The 21,336-nt window shown below is 43.2% G+C and overlaps 2 protein-coding genes across 5 annotated transcripts in view; one reads left to right on the top strand and one right to left on the bottom strand.

The window, feature by feature from the left end:
• CTPS2 (CTP synthase 2) overlaps positions 1-21,336 on the top strand; it is a 109,901-nt gene that overhangs the window by 44,041 nt on the left and 44,524 nt on the right. The window contains exon 14 of one of the 4 annotated variants that reach the window (XM_070044735.1): positions 13,229-13,311. The exons of the other annotated variants lie outside the window; for them this stretch is intronic. Coding sequence (XP_069900836.1) covers positions 13,229-13,255 — 27 coding nt within the window. The 3' untranslated portion in view covers positions 13,256-13,311. Of the gene's footprint in view, positions 1-13,228; positions 13,312-21,336 lie in introns of those variants that run through there. 4 annotated transcript variants of the gene reach the window in all.
• S100G (S100 calcium binding protein G) lies at positions 16,901-20,542 on the bottom strand. The gene is made up of 2 exons (XM_030848170.2): positions 20,408-20,542; positions 16,901-17,005 (listed from the first exon to the last, which is right to left on the bottom strand). The coding sequence occupies exons 1-2, from the start codon at positions 20,540-20,542 to the stop codon at positions 16,901-16,903; spliced, it is 240 nt and encodes a 79-aa protein (XP_030704030.1).

Consider the following 21,336-nt stretch of genomic DNA (forward strand, 5'->3'; position numbering starts at 1 on the left):
GAAGGGCTTTTGTGCTCAGGAGCCTCACAGGGTCCTGCTTGATATCAGTTCTGATGACTTCATTGGGTCAAAAGGTCAGATTCCATCCAGGCTGACACGTGCCTAAGTCATACTTCCTTAGTGGCCTCCTGGCTCCATTTTAGAGAGTTCTCTTAGCAATACTGAGTCCATTTGGATTTTTCCTTTCACATATGTACACTTGGATGGTGCTATTGGTAAGGAAGAGTGAGAAATGTGAAGCATTTTAAGCAGATGCAAACGGAGATTTGAGATTGTGGCATTTGATATTTCAGTTTTGGTTATTTATCATAGATGTGACTTCTTTTACCGCCCCTCCCTTTTTTTTTTTTTTGCGGTACACGGGCCTCTCACTGCTGTGGCCTCTCCTGTTGCGGAGCACAGGCTCCGGACGCGCAGGCTCAGTGGCCATGGCTCACGGGCCCAGCTGCTCCGCAGTATGTGGGATCTTCCCGGACCGGGGCACGAACCCGTGTCCCCTGCGTCGGCAGGCAGACTCTCAACCACTGCGCCACCAGGGAAGCCCCTACCCCTTTTTGATCCAAGAATTTTCACAGTCAAAATTAATTTTACATCTGACAGTGGATTTGTGATAGTCACATATAAATAAAAATGCATTCAGGTGAAGGGTAATTTGTGTTATATACTAAGTATAATTAATGCATAACATTTTCCTACCTTTAGTTGAAGCCCTGTTAAATTAAATATTTTCTACTTTCATTTATTTTTCAACAATTTCATATGCAAAGCAAATTAAGAGGGTTAAAAAACCCAGACAGCCACTTACAGTAACCTTCCAGGCAACTTTTATAAATTTGAAGACTGTTTTAATTTAGAACATTGTAGTAAGCATCTCCCAACTAACAAAATGATCTTAAAGAAGTCATTTGGAGCTTAGTTTGGGCTAAAGAACTTCTTTCTCATAAAAGCAGTGGTGAGGAAGACAGCTGTACCGTGTGTAAAGTAGCTTTCTATGGACCAGTCTGGGAGCCTAATAGTCACTTAATCCTGTCTCTGTGGGGACCATAGGTTCAGAGCTGATATCAGGCTGTTACTGGAGTCTACTTTTTAAAAGGAGTCAGCACAGCTGGGAGTAAGCCCCCATTAGTGAATCAATAAGGGTAGCCCATAATTTTAACAATAACTGAATGACTAAATGAGTACTTCAAAGCTAATGTATTTGAAAGCTTTTATACATTTAGCTCAATGAGAAATGCCTTAGGAATAGGTATTTCAACAACTTCAAAGATTTTCTTTTTTTTTTTTGCAGTAGAAATAGCTGGATTCTAGTGGAAAGAGATTATTAAGAAAAAACTCACTGTGCATTTGGCACTCGTCCACTTAAGTGCAGTCCTAACTGTAGCGTATAACAGATGAGCAGCTGCCACAACCCTGCTTGCATGCAGTTTAGTTGGAGACACAAGACACAGACGCCTGAGACGTACAACCAAATGTGTGGCAGTATGTGAGTACGCCCTCAGTAATGCTACCAGCTCTGACAACCAGGACTTCTGCCATGAGAGAATGTTCTGGATCTGTGCCATCCTTTATGGCAGCCACGAGCCACATGGGGCTGTGGACCACTTGAAATTTAGCTAGGGTGGCCAAGGAACTGAATTTTATTTTTTTATTTTTATGTTATTTATTTATTTATTTTTGGATCACTCCCTGTCTCTCCCAGCTTCTGGTTGCTCCCAGAAACCCTTAGCTTCCTTGGCTACATCACTCTTCGTTTTTGGAATTTTATTTTATTTATTTTTTTATACAGCAGATTCTTATTAGTCATCAATTTTATACACATCAGTGTATACATGTCAATCCCAATCGCCCAATTCATCACACCACCATCCCCACCCCCCTGCCGCTTTCCCCCCTTGGTGTCCATAAGTTTGTTCTCTACATCTGTCTCTCAATTTGTGCCCTGCAAACCGGTTCATCTGTACCATTTTTCTAGGTTCCACATATGCGTTAATATACGATATTTGTTTTTCTCTTTCTGACTTCACTCTGTATGACAGTCGCTAGGTGCATCCACATGTCAACAAATGACCCAATTTCGTTCCTTTTTAATGGCTGAGTAATATTCCATTGTATATATGTACCACATCTTCCTTATCCATTCGTCTGTCGATGGGCATTTACGTTGCTTCCGTGACCTGGCTACTGTAAATAGTGCTGCAATGGACATTGGGGTGCATGTGTCTTTTTGAATTATGGTTTGCTCTGGGTATATGCCCAGTAGTGGGATTGCTGGATCATATGGTAATTCTATTTTTGTTTTTTTAAGGAACCTCCATACTGTTCTCCATTGTGACTGTATCAGTCTACATTCCCACCAACAGTGCAAGAGGGTTCCCTTTTCTCCACACCCTCTCCAGCATTTGTTGTTTGTAGATTTTCTGATGATGCCCCTTCTAACTGGTGTGAGGTGATACCTCATTGTAGTTTTGATTTGCGTTTCTCTAATGATTAGTGATGTTGAGCAGCTTTTCATGTGCTTCTTGGCCATCTGTATGTCTTCATTGGAGAAATGTCTATTTAGGTCTTCTGCCCATTTTTGGATTGGGTTGTTTGTTTTTTTAATATTGAGCTGCATGAGCTGTTTATATATTTTGGAGATTAATCCTTTGTCCATTGATTCATTTGCAAATATTTTCTCCCATTCTGAGGGTTGTCTTTTTGTCTTGTTTATGGTTTCCTTTGCTGTGCAAAAGCTTTGAAGTTTCATTAGGTCACATTAGTTTATTTTTGTTTTTATTTCCATTACTCTAGGAGGTGGATCAAAAAAGATTTTTCTGGGATTTATGTCAAAGAGTGTTCTTCCTATGTTTTCCTCTAAGAGTTTTATAGTGTCCAGTCTTACATTTAGGTTTCTAATCCATTTTGAGTTTATTTTTGTGTATGGTATTAGGGAGTGTTCTAATTTCATTCTTCTTTTTTTTTTTTTTGTGGTACGCGGGCCTCTCACTGTTGTGGCCTCTCCTGTTGTGGAGCACAGGCTCCGGATGCACAGGCCCAGCGGCCATGGCTCAGGAGCCCAGCCGCTCCGCGGCATGTGGGATCTTCCCAGACCAGGGCATGAACCCGTGTCCCCTGCATCGGCAGGCTGACTCTCAACCACTGCGCCACCAGGGAAGCCCTCTAATTTCATTCTTTTACATGTAGCTGTCCAGTTTTCCCAGCACCACTTATTGAAGAGACTGTCTTTTCTCCATTGTATATCCTTGCCTCCTTGTCATAGATTAGTTGACCATAGGTGCGTGGCTTTATCCCTGGGCTTCCTATCTTGTTCCATTGATCTATGTTTCTGTTTTTGTGCCAGTACCATATTGTCTTGATTACTGTAGCTTTGTAGTATAGTCTGAAGTCAGGGAGTCTGATTCCTCCAGCTCCGCCTTTTTCCCTCAAGACTGCTTTGGCTATTCGGGGTCTTTTGTGTTTCCATACAAATTTTAAGATTTTTTTGTTCTAGTTCTGTAAAAAATGCCATTGGTAATTTGATAGAGATTGCATTGAATCTGTAGATTGCTTTGGGTAGTATAGTCATTTTCACAATATTGATTCTTCCAATCCAAGAACATGGTATATCTCTCCATCTGTTGGTATCAGCTTTAATTTCTTTCATCAGTGTGTTATAGTTTTCTGCGTACAGGTCTTTTGTCTCCCTAGGTAGGTTTATTCCTAGGTATTTTATTCTTTTTGTTGCAATGGTAAATGGGAGTGTTTCCTTAATTTCTCTTTCAGATTTTTCATCATTAGTGTATAGGAATGCAAGAGATTTCTGTGCATTAATTTTGTGTCCTTCAACTTTACCAAATTCATTGATTAGCTCTAGTAGTTTTCTGGTAGCATCTTTAGGATTCTCTATGTATAGTATCATGTCATCTGCAAACAGTGACAGTTTTATTTCTTCTTTTCCAATTTGTATTCCTTTTATTTCTTTTTCTTTTCTGATTGCTCTGGCTAAAACTTCCAAAACTATGTTGAATAATAGTGGTGAGAGTGGACATCCTTGTCTTGTTCCTGATCTTAGAGGAAATGCTTCCAGTTTTTCACCATTGAGAATGATGTTTGCTGTGGGTTTGTCGTATATGGCCTTTATTATGTTGAGGTAGGTTCCCTCTATGCCCACTTTCTGGAGCATTTTTATCATAAATGGGTGTTGAATTTTGTCACAAGCTTTTTCTGCATCTATTGAGATGATCATATGGTTTTTATTCTTTAATTTGCTAATATGGTATATCACATTGATTGATTTGAGTCTGTTGAAAAATCCTTGCATCCCTGGGATAAATCCCACTTGATCATGGTGTATGATCCTTTTAATGTGTTGTTGGATTCTGTTTGGTAGTATTTTGTTGAGGATTTTAGCATCCATATTCATCAGTGATAGTGGTCTGTAATTTTCTTTTTTTGTAGTATATCTGTCTGGTTTTGGTATCAGGGTGATGGTGGCCTCATAGAATGAGTTTGGGAGTGTTCCTTCCTCTGCAATTTTTTGGAAGAGTTTGAGAAGGATGGGTGTAAGCTCTTCTCTAAATGTTTGATAGAATTCACCTGTGAAGCCATCTGGTCCTGGACTTTTGTTTGGTAGATTTTTAATCACAGTTTCAATTTCATTACTTGTGATTGGCCTGTTCCTATTTTCTATTCCTGGTTCAGTCTTGGAAGGTTATCCCTTTCTAAGAATTTGTCCATTTCTTCCAGGTTGTCCATTTTATTGGCATAGAGTTGCTTGTAGTAGTCTCTTAGGATGCTTAGTATCTCTGCAGTGTCTGTTGTAACTTCTCTTTTTTCTTTTTTTTTTTGCGGTATGTGGGCCTCTCACTGTTGTGGCCTCTCCCGTTGCGGAGCACAGGCTGTGGGCGCGCAGGCCCAGTGGCCATGGCTCACGGGCCCAGCCGCTCTGCCGCATGTGGGATCTTCCCGGACCGGGGCACGAACCTGTGTCCCCTGCATCGGCAGGCAGACTCTCAACCACTGTGCCACCAGGGAAGCCCTCTGTTTTCATTTTTAATTCTATTGACTTGAGTCCTCTCTCTTTTTCTTGATGAGTCTGGCTAATGGTTTCTCACTGTTGTTTATCTTCTCAAACAACCAGCTTTTAGTTTTATTGATCTTTGCTATTGTTTTCTTTGTTTGTATTTCATTTATTTCTGCTCTGATCTCTATGATTTCTGTCCTTCTGCTAACTTTGGGTTTTGTTTGTTCTTCTTTCTCTAGTTCCCTTAGGTGTAAAATTAGATTGTTTATTTGAAATTTTTCTTGTTTCTTGAGGTAGACTTGTATAGCTATAAAATTCCCTCTTAGAACTGCTTTTGCTGCATCCCATAGGTTTTGGATCACTGTGTTTTCATTGTCATTTGTCCCTAGGTATATTTTGATTTCCTCTTTGATTTCTTCAGTGATATCTTGGTTAATTAGTAATGTATTGTTTAGTGTCCATGTGTTTGTGTTTTTTACATTTTTTTCCCTGTAATTCATTTCTAATCTCATAGCGTTGTGGTCAGAAAAGATGCTTGATATGATTTCAGTTTTCTTAAATTTCCTGAGGCTTGATTTGTGACCCAGGATGGGATCTATCCTGGAGAATGTTCCGTGCACACTTGAGAAGAAAGTGTAATCTGGTGTTTTTGGATGGAATGTCCTATAAATATCAGTTAAACCTATCTGGTCTATTGTGTCATTTAAAGCTTGTGTTTCCTTATTAATTTTCATTTAGGATGATCTGTCCATTGGTGTAAGTGAGGTGTTAAAGTCCCCCACTATTATTGTGTTACTGTCGATTTCCTCTTTTATAGCTTTTAGCAGTTACCTTATGTATTGAGGTGCTCCTATGTTGGGCATATATATTTATAATTGTCATATCTTCTTCTTGGATTGAGCCCTTGATCACTATGTAGTGTCCTTCCTTGTCTCTTGTAACATTCTTTATTTTAAAGTCCTTTTTTTTTTTTTTTTTTTTTGTGGTACACGCGCCTATCACTGCCACGGCCCCTCCCGTTGCGGAGCACAGGCTCCGGACGTGCAGGCTCAGCGGCCGTGGCCCACGGGCCCAGCCGCTCTGCAGCATGTGGGATCTTCCTGGACCAGGGCACGAACCCGTGTCCCCTGCATCGGCAGGTGGACTCTCAACCACTGCGCCACCAGGGAAGACCCTAAAGTCTATTTTATCTGATATGAGTATTGCTACTCCAGCTTTCTTTTTTTTTTTGCGGTACGCGGGCCTCTCATTGTGGTGGCCTCTCCCGTTGCAGAGCACAGGCTCCGGATGTGCAGGCTCAATGGCCATGGCTCACGGGCCCAGCCACTCCGCAGCATGTGGGATCTTCTTGCACCGGGACACAAACCCACATCCCCTGCATCGGCAGGCGGACTCCCAACCGCTGTGCCACCAGGGAAGCCCTCCAGCTTTCTTTTGATTTCCATTTGCATGGAATATCTTTTTCCATCCCCTCGCTTTCAGTCTGTATGTGTCCCTAGGTCTGAAGTGGGTCTCTTGTAGACAGCATATAGATGGGTCTTGTTTTTGTATCCATTCAGCAAGCCTGTGACTTTTGGTTGGAGCCTTTAATCCATTTGTGTTTAAGGTAATTATCGATGTGCATGTTCCTTTGAACATTTTCTTAATTGTTTTGGGTTTGTTTTTGGAGTTCCTTTTCTTCTCTTGTGTTTCCCACTTAGAGAAGTTCATTTAGCATTTGTTGTAGAGCTGGTTTGGTGGTGCTGAATTCTCTTAGCTTTTGCTTGTCTCTAAAGCTTTTGATTTCTCCATGGAATCTGAATGAGATCATGCCGGGTAGAGTATTCTTAGTTGTAGGTTCTTTCCTTTCATCACTTTAAGTATATCATTTCAATCCCTTCTGGCTTGTAGAGTTTCTGCTGAGAAATCAGCTGTTAAACTTATGGGAGTTCCCTTGTATGTTATTTGTCGTTTTTCCTTTGCTGCTCTCAATAATTTTTGTCTTTAATTTTTGCCAATTTGATTATTATGTGTCTCGGCATGTTTCTCCTTGGGTTTATCCTGTGTGGGACTCTCTGCGTTTCCTGGACTTGAGTGGCTGTTTCCTTTCCCATGTTAGGGAAGTTTTTGACTATAATGTCTTCAAACATTTTCTCGGGTCCTTTCTCTCTCTCTCCTCCTTCTGGGACCCCTGTAATGTGAATGTTGTTGCGTTTAATGTTGTCCCAGATGTCTCTTAGGCTGTCTTCATTTCTTTTCATTCTTTTTTCTTTATTCTGTTCTGCGGCAGTGAATTCCACCATTCTGTCTTCCAGGTCACTTATCCATTCTTCTGCCTCAGTTATTCTGCTATTGATTCCTTCTAGTGTAGTTTTCATTTCAGTTATTGTATTGTTCATCTCTGTTTGTTTGTTCTTTAATTCTTCTAGGTCTTTGTTAAACATTTCTTGCATCTTCTCGATCTTTGCCTCCATTCTTTTTCCAAGGTCCTGGATCATCTTCACTATCATTATTCTGAATTCTTTTTCTGGAAGGTTGCCTGTCTGTACTTCATTTAGTTGTTTTTCTGGGGTTTTATCTTGTTCCTTCATCTGGTATATAGCCCTCTGCCTTGTCACCTTTTCTATCTTTCTGTGAATGTGGTTTTTGTTTCACAGGCTGCAGGATTGTAGTTCTCCTTGCTTCTGCTGTGTGCCCTCTGGTGGGTGAGGCTATCTAAGAGGCTTGTGCAGGTTCCCTGATGGGAGCGACTGGTGGTGGGTAGAGCTGGGTGTTGCTCTGGTGGGCAGAGCTCAGTAAAACTTTAATCTGCTTGACTGCTGATGGGTGGGGCTCGGTTCCCTCCCTGTTGGTTGTTTGGCCTGAAGCGACCCAACACTGGAGCCTACCAGGCTCTTTGGTGGGGCTAATGGCGGAGTCTGGGAGGGCTCACACCAAGGAGTACTTCCCAGAACTTCTGCTGCCAGTGTTCTTGTCCTCACGGTGAGCCACAGCCACCCCCTGCCTCTGCAGGAGACCCTCCAACACTAGCAGGTAGGTCTGGTTCAGTCTCCTATGCAGTCACTGCTCCTTCCCCTGGGTCCTGATGTGCACACTACTTTGTGTGTGCCCTCCAAGAGTGGAGTCTCTGTTTCCCCCAGTCCTGTCAAAGTCCTGCAATCAAATCCCGCTAGCCTTCAAAGTCTGATTCTCTAGGAATTCCTCCTCCCATTGCCGGACCCCCAGGTTAGGAAGCCTGACGTGGGGTCAGAACCTTCACTCCAGTGGGTGGACTTCTGTGGTGTAAGTGTTCTCCAGTCTGTGAGTCACCCACCCAGAAGTTATGGGGTTTGATGTTATTGTGATTGTGCTCCTCCTACCGTCTCACTGTGGCTTCTCATTTGTCTTTGGATGTGGGGTCTTTTTTGGTGAGTTCCGGTGTCTTCCTGTCGATGATTGTTCAGCAGTTAGTTGTGATTCTGGTGTTCTCGCGTGAGGGAGTGAGAGCGTGTCCTTCTGCTTCGCCATCTTGGGTCAGGGCCTACTTCACTCTTATCTCTATCACCCTGGTCACATTGCTTCCTCCTCTTCCTATGTCTCTGTGTCTTCTCTTCTGTGAAGGAACTGAATTTTAAATTTAATTTAATTTAAAAAAAAATTTATTTAATTAGTTTATTTTGGGCTGTGTGGGGTCCTCGCTGCTGTGCACGGGCTTTCTCTAGTTGAGGCGAGCAGGGGCTACTCTTTGTTGTGGTGCGCTGGCTTCTCATTGTGGTGGCTTCTCTTGTTGCAGAGCTCCGGCTCTAGGCACGCGGGCTTCAGCACTTGTGGCACGCGGGCTCGTTAGTTGTGGCTCGTGGTCTCTAGAGCGCAGGCTCAGTAGTTGTGGTGCACAGGCTTAGTGACTCTGCGGCATGTGTGATCTTCCTGGCCCAGGGCTCGAACCCATGTCCCCTGCATTGGCAGGTGAATTCTTAACCACTCTGCCACCAGGGAAGTCCGTAAATTTTATTTAATTTTAATTGATTTTAATGTCAATAGCCACCTAGTGTAGTGGCCCAGGTATTGCACAGCACAGGTAGACCTTGGATACTTAAGAATTCAGGGTCAGGGGTGGTGAGAGGGGGGAAATACTGTGGATTACAGTAAGAAGGGAAGATTGTGACACTCTTGGAGAGTTCACTGAAGGCAGGGGAAGCTTATGCTAGGCTGGAATGTCCAAGATTTTGTCATAAAATAGCGTGGCCAAAGCACATCTCTCCTGTACAGCAGTGGAAGGAAATAAAAGGGATTGGTGTGAATTTGTGGAGGTCCTTGAGTGTCAGTGTCAAAATTCATCCTGAAGAATCAGGGAATGAGTAAGATAATACCTGCCAACCTTGACATATTATGTAATTGATAAATACTGTACTCGTTAGTGAAGACTTTTCAGTAGAAATGGGTACTTTAGGAGGATTCAGCTGCCGTGGGAGACGGAGGGATGAGAGGGGAGAAAAGACTTCAGGCAGTGCACAAGTCTGCATCACAGTCTTGCCCTTGTTGACTGTGCTTTTCCTAGTCACCTCCCATAACTGACTCTACCCACCTTCAACATCCTCTTGTCTGTGGCTGAAGTTGGTATTTAAGGTTAGGGTTTTGGCCATTTTGGTGAGTTACTCAGTTTTCCTGGGTCTCTCTCATGTATACGTGTTATTAAACTTTGATTTTCTCTTGTTAATCTGTCTCATGTCAATTTAACTCTTAGACCATCCAGAAGACCTTATAAGGGTAGAGGAAAATGTCTTCCTTCTTAACCACATGATGTTTATTTGTTGTGTTTCCTCTCTTTTTCAATGCCCAGTGCTGCCCCTTTTCTGCACGTTGTCTTCAGCGTTGCTCCTACAAATCCCAGTTGAAATACTACTTCTTAGATTAAGCCTTTCCCTCGCCTGATCTCAGAATCACTGACTTAGGATCTCAGAGGTCTGACAATTTGTATCTCTTATGGCATCTTGTATAATACCTTGCCTGTAGTAGGTGCTTTACGTATGTTGGAATTGAAAGAGATTGTGTATATTTACTTTGTGAGAGGCTGATTGAGATCGAAACCATAGGCGAAAATGGGAAGCTAGCATGACCTAAACATTAGAACTCAAGAAAGCACATAAACAAAAAATAAAACTCCAAGCTATAGACTAATATCGGTTATTAATAAAGATGTAAAAACCTTAAATAAAATTTTAGAATGTCTAATTTAATAGCGTTAAGGGATAATCAGTCATGAATGGATAGTGTGTTTATCCCGGGAATTAAATTGATTAACACATCATACTGTTCAAACAAAAGAGTGAACCCCCGTATCACCATAGACACTCAATAGGCAGCCTACAGTATCTACACCCTGGTGCTCACAATCTCATAACAAACTTGACAGGGTGCTTCAAACAAGAGAAAGAATATCTTTTACAAAACAGTACCCAACCATAAACTCAGTGGGAGAATAAAGATCATCCCTGACTTATGATGGGGTTGTGTCCTGAATATTGGAAGTCAATGCATTTAATACACCTAACCTACTGAACATCATATTTTAGCCTAGCCTACCTTAAATGTGCTCAGAACACTTACATTAGCCCACAGTTGGGAAGAACCATCTCACACAAAGCCTATTTCATAATAAAGTGTTACAAATCTCATGAAATTGTTACTGAACCAAACTTGGGTCCACCTGCCCGATGCACAGCAAAGCCAGTCTGCTGACACCGGGTTGTGGTGAAGGACGGGACAGCGTTTATTGCAGGGTGCCAAATAAGGAGAACGTGCAGCTAGTGCTCAAAAGACCCAAACTCCCCAATGGCTTTTAGGCAAGGGTTTTTAAAGGCAACATTATGGGAGAGGGTCGTAGGGTGCCTGATCAGCTCATGGACGTTCTTTCTGATTGGTTGGTGGTGAGGTAACAGGGTGGTGTTTCAGGAATCTCAATCATCAGTCTTCTGGTTCCAACCAGTCTGGGGTCTGTGTGCAGACCCTGTGAAGTCAACGTCTTCCGCTTAGTTTCTGCAGAACAACTCAAAGATATGTGTCAGATCGTTGTCTATATCCCTTCAGGAGGAACTAGGAGTCCTGTGACTCTGTTGTTTAAGCTAGTAGTACTTTTCTTGTTTGATTGCTTTCCTTTGTTTCTACATTTTCCACTTCTCTAATCATTAACTGGGTCTGCTCTTTGGAACCCGGGGAAGGTCTAGGCGACAAAAGCTTTTTCTACAAACAAGCAACAGGAGACAAGGAGGGGCTTGTACCCAGGAGGGCCTCGCAGGGTCCTGCTCTGTTTCATAATTTATTGAATACTGTGCTGAAAGTGAAAAACAGAATGGTTGTCTGGGTGCAGAATGGTTGTACATGTATCAGTTGTTCCCCCTCGTGATTGCACGGCTGACGGGGAGCTGTGGCTGCCACCGCCCAGCATCACGAGAGGATTATATTGCATATCTCAAGCTCAGGAGAAGATCAAAATTCAAAAATTGAAGTACAGTTTCTACCGAATGCACATTGCTTTTGTACCATCTTAAAGCTGAGAAATGGAAAGTTGAAGCATTGTAATTTGGGTACCATCTGTAGTGGGGGATTCCCATAAAAACCAGAGATAATAAAAGATATGTACTGTTGCGATTAATGAAGTAGTTAAAATGAGACTGATGAATGCTGTCTGGGGAGTGAAGCTGATGCTCTCCTGCCTGTTTGTAGCAATATGAATCAATACAACCTTTTGGAAGTCAACTAGGTGGTCTCTTTCACAAAGCATAAAAATATTCATACCCTCTGACTTAGACATTTACTTCTCCGAAATTCTCCTAAGGAATCTGATATGTTGACAAAGAAGTGAACAGGTATTCACTATAACATTAGTTAGAAGAATCAGAAATGATAGTAATTTAAATGCCCCACAGTGGGGAAATAGTTGAGACCATTAAGCGGTATCCCTACAGTGGAATATAACTAGTCATTAGAAATGTTTAAGGCTTTTGATGCTATGAGAATGCTCTTGTATGAATTAGAATGATACAGATTGTGTTTAAATATTCCCTGATGGTGTATAAAAATCTCCTTTGTTTCTTGATGGAAGGGTTAGAACTCATTTTTCTTTTTTTCTGGTTAAATTTCTGAGTGTTTGAAATAGGTTCCAATATGCACTTCCCAAAATTTAGACGGTTGTATGTTCTGACTATTCCAAATAAGAAAGAGGATGAAAAGAGGCTCATTATGAAAAGCAACAATATGGTATTTTACAAATGTTTTCTTTTTTTACAATTTTATTTATTTATTTATTTATTTTGGCTGTGTTGGGTCTTCGTTTCTGTGTCGGGGCTTTCTCTAGTTACGGTGAGCTGGAGCCACTCCTCATTGCGGTGCGCGGGCCTCGCACCGCTGCGGCCTCTCCTGTCGCGGAGCACAGGCTCCAGACGCGCAGGCTCAGCAGTTGTGGCTCATGGGCCCAGTCGCCCCGCGGCATGTGGGACCCTCCCAGACCAGGGCTCGAACCCGTGTCCCCCGCACTGGCAGTCAGAGACCCTCAACCACTGCGCCACCAGGGAAGCCCACAAATGTTTTCTTTTTATTTAAAATTTTCTTTTATGCTTTTTGATGGGACACACATTTACAGGGTTGAAAAACCAAAAATGTACAATAAAATATGAAGTGAGAAGTGGCTTTCACACCTCTGTCCCTCATCTGCCCAGTCCTTTCCTTGAAACCGAGCAAGGGGTTGAGTGCTCGCTGCTCAGAAAGCCAAACTCTGACAGCGAGTATTTGCAGCAAAGTAAGGGTTTATTGCAGGGTGCCAAGAAAGGGAGTGGGAGGTGAGCCTCAGATCCCCTCCAATTTGGTCTTCGAGTTACGGGGTTTTTAAAGGGGAAGGACAAAGAAGGTGGGGCTAATCATTGTCTTGTGACATTTGTTAATCGCAGTTTCAAGAGTCAGGATGCCTAAGGTTTATGAGTCTTTGGCCAGGTTGTCCATGACCTGGGGAGGGGGGCAGTCTGTTAGCTCATCCTGCCCTGGAGAAACAGCCTGAGTTTGTTAAGGATGTTATGGACAAGAGCACTTTTAGTCCTCTGACTCTGGTTGATCATTGTTCAGTTAGCACAGGATTGAGGTCAGAGGGGATGAGAAAGGGGAAAAAGGTTTTAATAGAGAGGTTAATCATAAACTCGGCAGGGGAATTCAGTTTTAGGGGGACTCGGTTTCATACTAACATGTGACCACTGATACTAGTTTTGATTTTGATCACAGGCGTCAGTAAGCGGCAGCGAGCAGTAGCTGGAAGCAAGATCTTAGTTCCGGGACCGGGAGTCCTAACCACTGGATCACAGGGGCCAGCAGCTAGGGCCTGGGTCCCTAGTTCTTGCCTGCCTTGTCAAGAAAGAATTCAGGTGCGGAGGCAGAAGGTAAAGAGAAAAGTGAAAAGTTTACTGGAAAAGCAGAGTACATGCGGAAGGAAGCACAGGCGAACTCAGTGAGAGAGTCATGAGAGTCGGGCCTTTGGGAAGTTTAAACCCTTTATGAGGGGGCAGTCTTCCGGGTCTTTGTCTTCTTCTTGGCCAATCGTATTGTTTTGACCCCATGGCTAATTTGTCTCTGGACCTTCCCCTGGGTGTACGTGCACCCCTCAATCAAGATGGCTTTCATCGCAAAGGCCTCTGGGAGGGAGGTAGCAGGACTTACTATGGTCTGGCATCTCCTGCCTTTTTGACCCTGTGAAGGCTTTTGTGCATGCGTAGTGTCTCCCTTGCCCCAAGGATGGGAAATGTATGACCTCTCAATCTTTTAACAGGGTTTAGCCCCTCTCTGTCTCTGCCATAAAAGTGTCCAGTGTCCGGTTATCTACCCTGTTCCTGTTTCTTATATCGAGGTGCAGATCTCAAAATATAGACAGGAGTCCGGTCATAAATATGTAGTCCTGGAGCCCGTTTGTCTCTTGCCCCAGGAAATGTAAACCGGGGGCTGGTAATGATTGTCTGGCCTGGAGCTCATCTTCTTCTCACCCCAGGAAGTGTGAACAGGAGGCCAGTTGTAAATGCCTAGCCTGGAGCCCACCTATCTCCTGCCTCAGTTTCTTCTGTGTCCTTTCAGAGATTTTTTTTTTTAGCTCATGTTCAAGCAAATTTAAATATATGACCTCCCCCGACCTTGCCCTCAAGTCACTATCTACTGCCTAGCTCATTTATGCCTGGCCCACTTTGGGTCACCCTGGCTGGCCTTGTTCTAGATTCTTACATCACCAGGGCTTGCCTATCTGAGATGCAACTCCTCAGCCTATGGACAGCCCCCTGCCCGCTCTATGGGTTGCTGGGGAGGAAGACATTTTCCTCTACCCTTCTAGGTTCTTCTGGCTGGTCTAAGGATTAAATGGACATGAGACAGATTAACAGGAGAAAATCACACAAAAGTTGAACAACATGAATACATGGAAGAGAAGGCTTTCACCTTGAATACCATCTTTGGCTAAAGACAAAAGAGGGTGTGGACAGTGGGGAGTCAGTTATGGGAGGTGACCAGGAAAAGCATGGTAAACAAGGGTGAGCTTTTCATGCAGATGTAAGCCTTTGCCTTCTCCATTGATTAAGTTTCTAGAGATTTGGTCATCCTCCACTTCTTGGTACAGTCAAGGAGACACCCTTACAAATGGAGATTTTCCTTATGCGTGTAAATGTTTCTTACAAAAGGGTAACTTCTACTTGGTTTTCAGCGTTTCTCCCATGTCTGCTGTTTCTTAGAAAATAACCAGCTTAAAAGAATGAATATGCCAAAGAGACATAGGGGGGCAAATTCTGCTCCCCTACAGGGTGAACGAGGTGGGGAGTGGGTGTGTGCCCACCTTGGAGTGCCTTCAAGTGCACAGTTGAAGCCACTGAGAAAATTACAGCAGCCAACTTGACTGACATACCCAGCACACACTTCAAATATGTTAGGTTAAAAAAACTGACTCAAAGGCAGTACTTTTCAGGCAGTTTTTCTCAGCTTGAGAGTAAGGTCATAGCAGAATCTTCAGGAGGGCTTGTGTAGTTTTAAAACCATTCAATGTTGTCATTTCCTGCATTTTGAAAGTGGAAATAATCCCATACCTTTCTGATGTCAACTACAGAAAGTAACGTGTGGCAATTTTGGCTCTAGAGCATGAGTTAAAAATAAAAACATCAAAGAACATTGTTCAAAGGCATGCGCTATTGCTCCCAATGTTACCCCAAAACTGGGTTCACCTCTTCGTGGGTGTTGAGCCAAAAGATGCAACCAAGCCAGAGAATGGGAGGAGGAAGGATCTATTACTTGCAGCAAGTAAGGAGAACACCAGGGATCTTTCCCAAAGCAGTGTCTCCCTGAAAACTGGGGAAGTTTTAAGCTAAGGGTACATGCATATTCACGAAGGGGTTTGGGTGGTCCACACAGTCCAAGCTTTAGTTGATTGAAGTCACAAGGGTCAGAAAAGGTCAACATTATCATCCCTTAGGTGCCAGTTGATCTGGTGGTTGAGTGCTTCAGGCTAGTCTTTACTGCTGAAACAGAACTGGGGGTCTTTACAAGTGATGTATTATCTTTGCTCTTGTTACTTCTCTTGCCTGATAACAGTCATTTGTTCCTTCATTGTTTCCTTAAGGTAATTAATTACTGAGACCTGTTCAAGGACAAGCATTACAGCCAGGCTTAGATCACAAAATGGCTTAGGCCAAAGATGGGTTCTCTTATGTCAAAAAAAACAGCCATGCCTGGTTTTCTTCCTCTGGGGACGTGCTACCCTATGTGCTTACACCACAGGGGTTAAAATTGCTTTTGAGGGGGCGGTGGTGGGTCAAAAAACCATCTTACACCATGTCTAAAGCACAGATATGAATGTGGTACATAAACAGGTATACACACAATGTATATGTGGAATTAAAATTTTGTTGGAGGGGCAGTTGGGAAAAGAATGTCTAACAAGGCTCATTAGGAGGGTGATAATGAACAGAAAGGTTGAGATGCTGGTCAAAGGGAATGGGTGCAGTGCTGATGATTTGTGGGTGTTTCCAAGGAGGGGAGAGCAGTGGTCAGGATAAAGACCTGGCTTCCAGGGCACTGCTGTGGTGGGCTGCCGTGGCCAACTTAGACTGATTTGACTTTGCCATTTTAACTGTCTGGTAAGGGGCAGAAGAAAGTTACTCCTCTCCCACGCTCCTCCCTCTTTCCCTCCCCCCAGCTGGATTCAACTAGTAGAACCTGAGGACTAGCTGTTTCTCAGATACCCAGCGTCCCAGCATCGCAGGATGCCAGAGCTGGAGGGCCCTATGCCTTCCTGTCCCTTTTATTTTCCACATCACATACTAGAACCAAGGCCATCCCCTCAGTGATGGAATGGAACTGACTCTCTGGACATACATTCCTTTTGCTCCCCCAAAGGGTCATTGATTCAAGAGGCACAGCCGGTGCTGAGAGATGACTTTAAAGACAAGTGTCTGTTTTGTGAAGTCTGTTTCTCCATAGCCATTGACTAGAGTGAAATACGAGTTGATGTTGGGAATGATGTGAGCCCTGCTTGGCTGCGGAAGGACAGCAGGGAGGGGGTTATTCTGGTGGACGAGTGGAGGGAGGGAGTTGGTTTGACTCGTCAGAATTCTTTCCAACTCTCCGCCACCATCTTTGTGGTCTTGGTCAAGATCGTGGAACTATTCTGGGCCTTTTTTTTTTTCTTTATAAACCCATAAATTAGATGCATCAAATTAAGGTTACTTTCAAATCTAGTAAGCTACAGGGGTCAGTACTTGACAAGGGGAGACATGTCTACGGATTTCTTTATTCAGTAATTAGACCTCACTGCTTGATCATTACAATTGCAAAGAAGTAAGTGGAGACAATGGTGGTTTCATACAGAATAGGGCCACATCCCAGGCACTCTTCTTTCGGTTCTTAGAATGATCTGTTTTGTTTTTTCCTTCACTGGGATATCTTTTTTACTAACACCTGGAACTCTTCGAAACTAACTTCTCCATCTCCATTCCTGTCCAGTTCTTGAAAGAGGTCATCTAGGGTGCTTGGACCCTGGTTTTAGACAAAAAGGATGGGATAGAAGAGAGGAGAGAAAATGATTCAGTTACTGCTGCACATTTTCCGAATTAGAGACACTGGGTCTGCGTTCCTAGAAGGCAACCGAGTTTTCAGTCATATGTTACTGATAGAGATGAAAAAACCAACTTTAGTTGTAGTATTGCTTCATGTCACAGAACTGCCTACCCTTTTTTTTAAAAAAAAACTATATCATACATTTATTATTTTAAAATTGCTAATGTGTATTTTAAAATAATTGGTTTCCTATGTAAACTAAATCTAAATCATTCTTTTGAGAAGAAGTCCCAGGGCTTTACTTGACTGCCGAGGGGCCTTGCTCCAAGATTTCCCTGGTAGCTGGCTTGGCATCCAGCCCCAGAGCTGGACCAGCATGTGATCCTAGGCTTGCCATGGGCCAGCCCCGTGCCAGAGCTTTTCCTTATCCTGTGCAATTCTCCCAGCTGCCATGTGGGGGAGATCCACTTTACAGATGAGGAAACTGAGGCTTTGAGACACCCGCTGACTTGCTCAGCGCCCCCAGCTGTTAAGTAGAGGGCTTGGGGTTCAAACACTGACTCCAGAGCTCAACCCCTTAATTAGCAACCACCCTAGTTTTTTTGCAAACCCCGGGTTGCAGCCCACTGCTATGCTATGCAGGATGACTTTGGCTCAGTGGTTCTCACACTTTGGCATGCGTCAGAATCACCAGGTGGGCATGCTGACCTTAGTAAACCCAAACTGATGGGTGGTCCTACTCCCAGAGCTTCCGATTCACTAGGCTTGGGGTGGGACCTGAGAATCTGTATTTCCAACAGGTTCCTGGGCGGGTGTGGATGCTGCTGGTCCAGGACTGACTACTCAGAGAACCACTGCTTGTTACATCAGATCATGTTCAGCTCAACTCCCTTTTGACTACTGGTATTCCTGTAGTGAATTAATTTTTGTCTCTGCTGTAGGGGTGGAAAATTTTCCCTTCTTCCCTTCTGGGTTCTTTGGCTGGTCTATTAATTAAATTGACATAGATCAACAGGAGAAAAACAAGTTTAATTACATACGTACAGGGTACCCCATAAAAGTATGATACCCAAAGGGCAGCCAGGTAACTGAGGCTTATATAACATCCTGGGCTAAGGCTACAAAAGGAAGGAAGGCCATTCAGATGTAGGCAGAGATGTTTGGAAAACAAAAGTTTGGCCTGTTATACAGATAAATTTCTTAGGACAAAAGGAATCTCTAGCAAGAGCTCTCTTCCTGGTAAAAGAAGAGCTCTGTTCTTTGCAGTATAAATTTAGGCAGCTGAGTGGGAGGTAAAGAGTTTTCCCTGAATCTTTGGGTTTTGATTTTTTTTAGTTCCAAGTACTCTTCATGCTAAAGTGGAGGAGACTTGTTCTGAGCCACAACTCTGACTCTCAGGTTAGGAGTCTCTGTGGCAAAATAGTACCCAGGAAACCTATTGAAATAACAGTTTAGTTTATAAGTCAGCTTCAAAAAATTTTTTTAAATTGTGGTAAAAATCGCATAAGATAACATTCCCCATCTTAACTATTTTTAAGTATACGGTTCAGTAATGTTAAGTATGTTCACATTGTTGTGCAACAAATCTCTACATCAAGGTATGCTTTAATCCCTAAGATTCCTGTAAAGACACTTGGCACTTAGCTATGCTCACAAGACCAAACTGTGTTAGTTATTTAGCATCTGTTTTATAAATACCAAGCACTGTTTTCCTGAAGCATTTGCTACATTCTAAACCATACAAGGTGATGTGATGTAAACAGTATAGCTTAGAAAACCTTAGAAATCCATATGGAAATGTAATCAGTACATGACTTAATAAGTAGATTTTTTCACAACTTACCATTAGTCTTCCTACCTTTATCCTAATTAGAAAAGTCATCTGTGCTTTTTTTTTTTTTTTTTTTGCCATACGTGGGCCTCTCACCGTTGTGGCCTCTCCCGTTGCGGAGCACAGGCTCCAGACGCGCAGGCTCAGCGGCCATGGCTCACGGGCTTAGCCGCTCCGCGGCACGTGGGATCTTCCCAGACCGGGGCACGAACCCGTGTCCCCTGCATCGGCAGGCGGACTCTCAACCACTGCGCCACCAGGTAAGCCCCATATGTGCTTTTTATAGGAAATACATAAAATATAGAAAAATACAGAAAAATTCACCAATCTTACCTTATTTAAAAACAAATTGTTTGAATAGATTGCCTAGGCTTCCCTGTCAGATTATTATTTTTCTTCTTTTTATTATTTTCTATTATTCCTATTATTATTTTTCTTCCTTTTGTTTTTTTTTGAAAAGTTGAATCTTTCTCAGAAACACTGGTTTTTATTTTTGATTAGAAAGTCTCTTTTTCTGCTAGTACCTTTAACTTTTTAAGTTATTTCACATTTTAACTATAAGACAATATCGATTATAAGGTCATCGAATTCAGCTACTTCACTTTTTAGTACTAAAAACAGAAACCTCAACAACTAAAACTAGAAACCTTCTCATATGTCATATTGACAGAAGGGACATTTCTGGTTAAAAACTGAGAACCAAATTCTGAAGTTAGAGCTAAGTAGGGACCAAGTCAAATGTAACAGGTAGTTGCACAGTTGCTTCCATTTTGAAGATGGTTTTTAGTTACAAGGGAAAGAGAGTGTATTGGAGCAAAGAGAATTAACCTTTCCCTATTCCTTATTGCCTCTAGATGCATTTTGATGTTGATAACTCTGGGATGGCTTTGATCAGAAACTTTGTGGCTGAGGAAATGTAATCCTTTCCTGAAAGTTGTTTAGAAACTCATGGTTGCTCATTAGCACAAATGTAAATGCTTTTGAAATAGAAATGGGTGTCGCCAGAGGGCAATTTATCAGCATGAGGCTGGTTTTCTTAACAGACTGCCAAGTAAGCGTTGGTCTAGTTGAGAGATCCTACCTATTACAGAGGAGCACATCCAAGTCCAGCTCCTATAACCGTACAGGCCTCGTTGTTTTCCTAAAGCCTGGCACAGGGGTGCTGAATCCAGGCTGAAGGCCTTAGTGTGTTTGCTTGGCAACCTGCGGGTCTTCCAGGCCTAGCTCGGTAAGAGTGCGATCATGGCTTCTGTTTACTATGGCTGGTCCTGGGGAGTTCTGAGTCAAGGCTGTAGGCAATAGAAGGCGTAGTCCATGCTTTCTAGGAACTTGCCTTCTGAAATGTGGCCTGCCCTCAGGGGAGGAAAGCACACATTCAAGCGCCCTCCCTCCGGTGATGCCCATGCCTGGGCTGCTGGGCGCTCCGCCTCAGATGGAGCTCTGATCCGTCTCGTCGTGGACCTCAGCCTCTCCCCGCGTCCTTTCCTCTCTTCTCTCCTCCCTTCCCACCATCGCCGCCCCATCAGCGGGCTCTGTGGTGGTATACTCACTTTCAGTAAACTGGGGAATTCAGTCTGAATCAATAGCTTCAGCTCCTCCTTCGACAGCTGGTTTGGATCACCTTCTTTGGCTGCGTATTTTTCAAAAATGCTCTTCAGTTCTTCAGGAAACTTGTTTGTACTCATTTTGGTGTCCTGTAAATTGGGAAAGAAATGAACTTACCAAAAAGGTGAAGTATTTTATACTGATGATTGCCAGCAGGAGTTGAGTGCTTTTGGGCTGTTTCCTTGGCATAGGTGAGAGAGAATAAAGAAAAGGGGAGAGGGGAAGATAAAGAGGAGGAGGAGGAGAGAGGGGGCGGGAACTGTGGGAATCACAATGTACCAGTGACTGAAAACGTGTTTTAAAAATAATCATCAGGCTTCCCTGGTGGCACAGTGGTTGAGAGTCTGCCTGCCGATGCAGGGGACGCGGGTTCGTGCCCCGGTCCGGGAAGATCCCACATGCCGCGGAGCGGCTGGGCCCGTGAGCCATGGCCGTTGAGCCTGCGCGTCCGGAGCCTGTGCTCCGCAACGGGAGAGGCCGCAACAGTGAGAGGCCCGCGTACCGCAAAAAAAATAAATAAATAAAAATAATCATCTTAGATAGATTGTTAAATGTCTGTTTTTGGAATATATCTGTTAGAAGATAGTCTTTGGAGCCAAATACTTTTACTAGTAATTTTGACATTTTTCACTTTTTAGGTACCTGTTCTGCACTCTGTAGGCTGTGGTCTTGAAGAAACCTGACCACAGCTTCTAGCCTCTTAAGTTACTGGTAATATCTTTAGATGGCACAAACCCACTTTTTCTCTAGACCGTGATCTTTCACACCATTCTGAAAGGAAGCAGAAGCAGCTACAGGTAGTACGAAAATCACACTTACCTGGTCGTCCAGCAGTGAGGCAGCTGGAAGAATCAAATAGGAGTGTGAGAAGCTG

The sequence above is a fragment of the Globicephala melas genome, chromosome X (assembly GCF_963455315.2).
Source record: "Globicephala melas chromosome X, mGloMel1.2, whole genome shotgun sequence".
In the NCBI taxonomy this organism is placed as follows: domain Eukaryota; kingdom Metazoa; phylum Chordata; class Mammalia; order Artiodactyla; family Delphinidae; genus Globicephala; species Globicephala melas.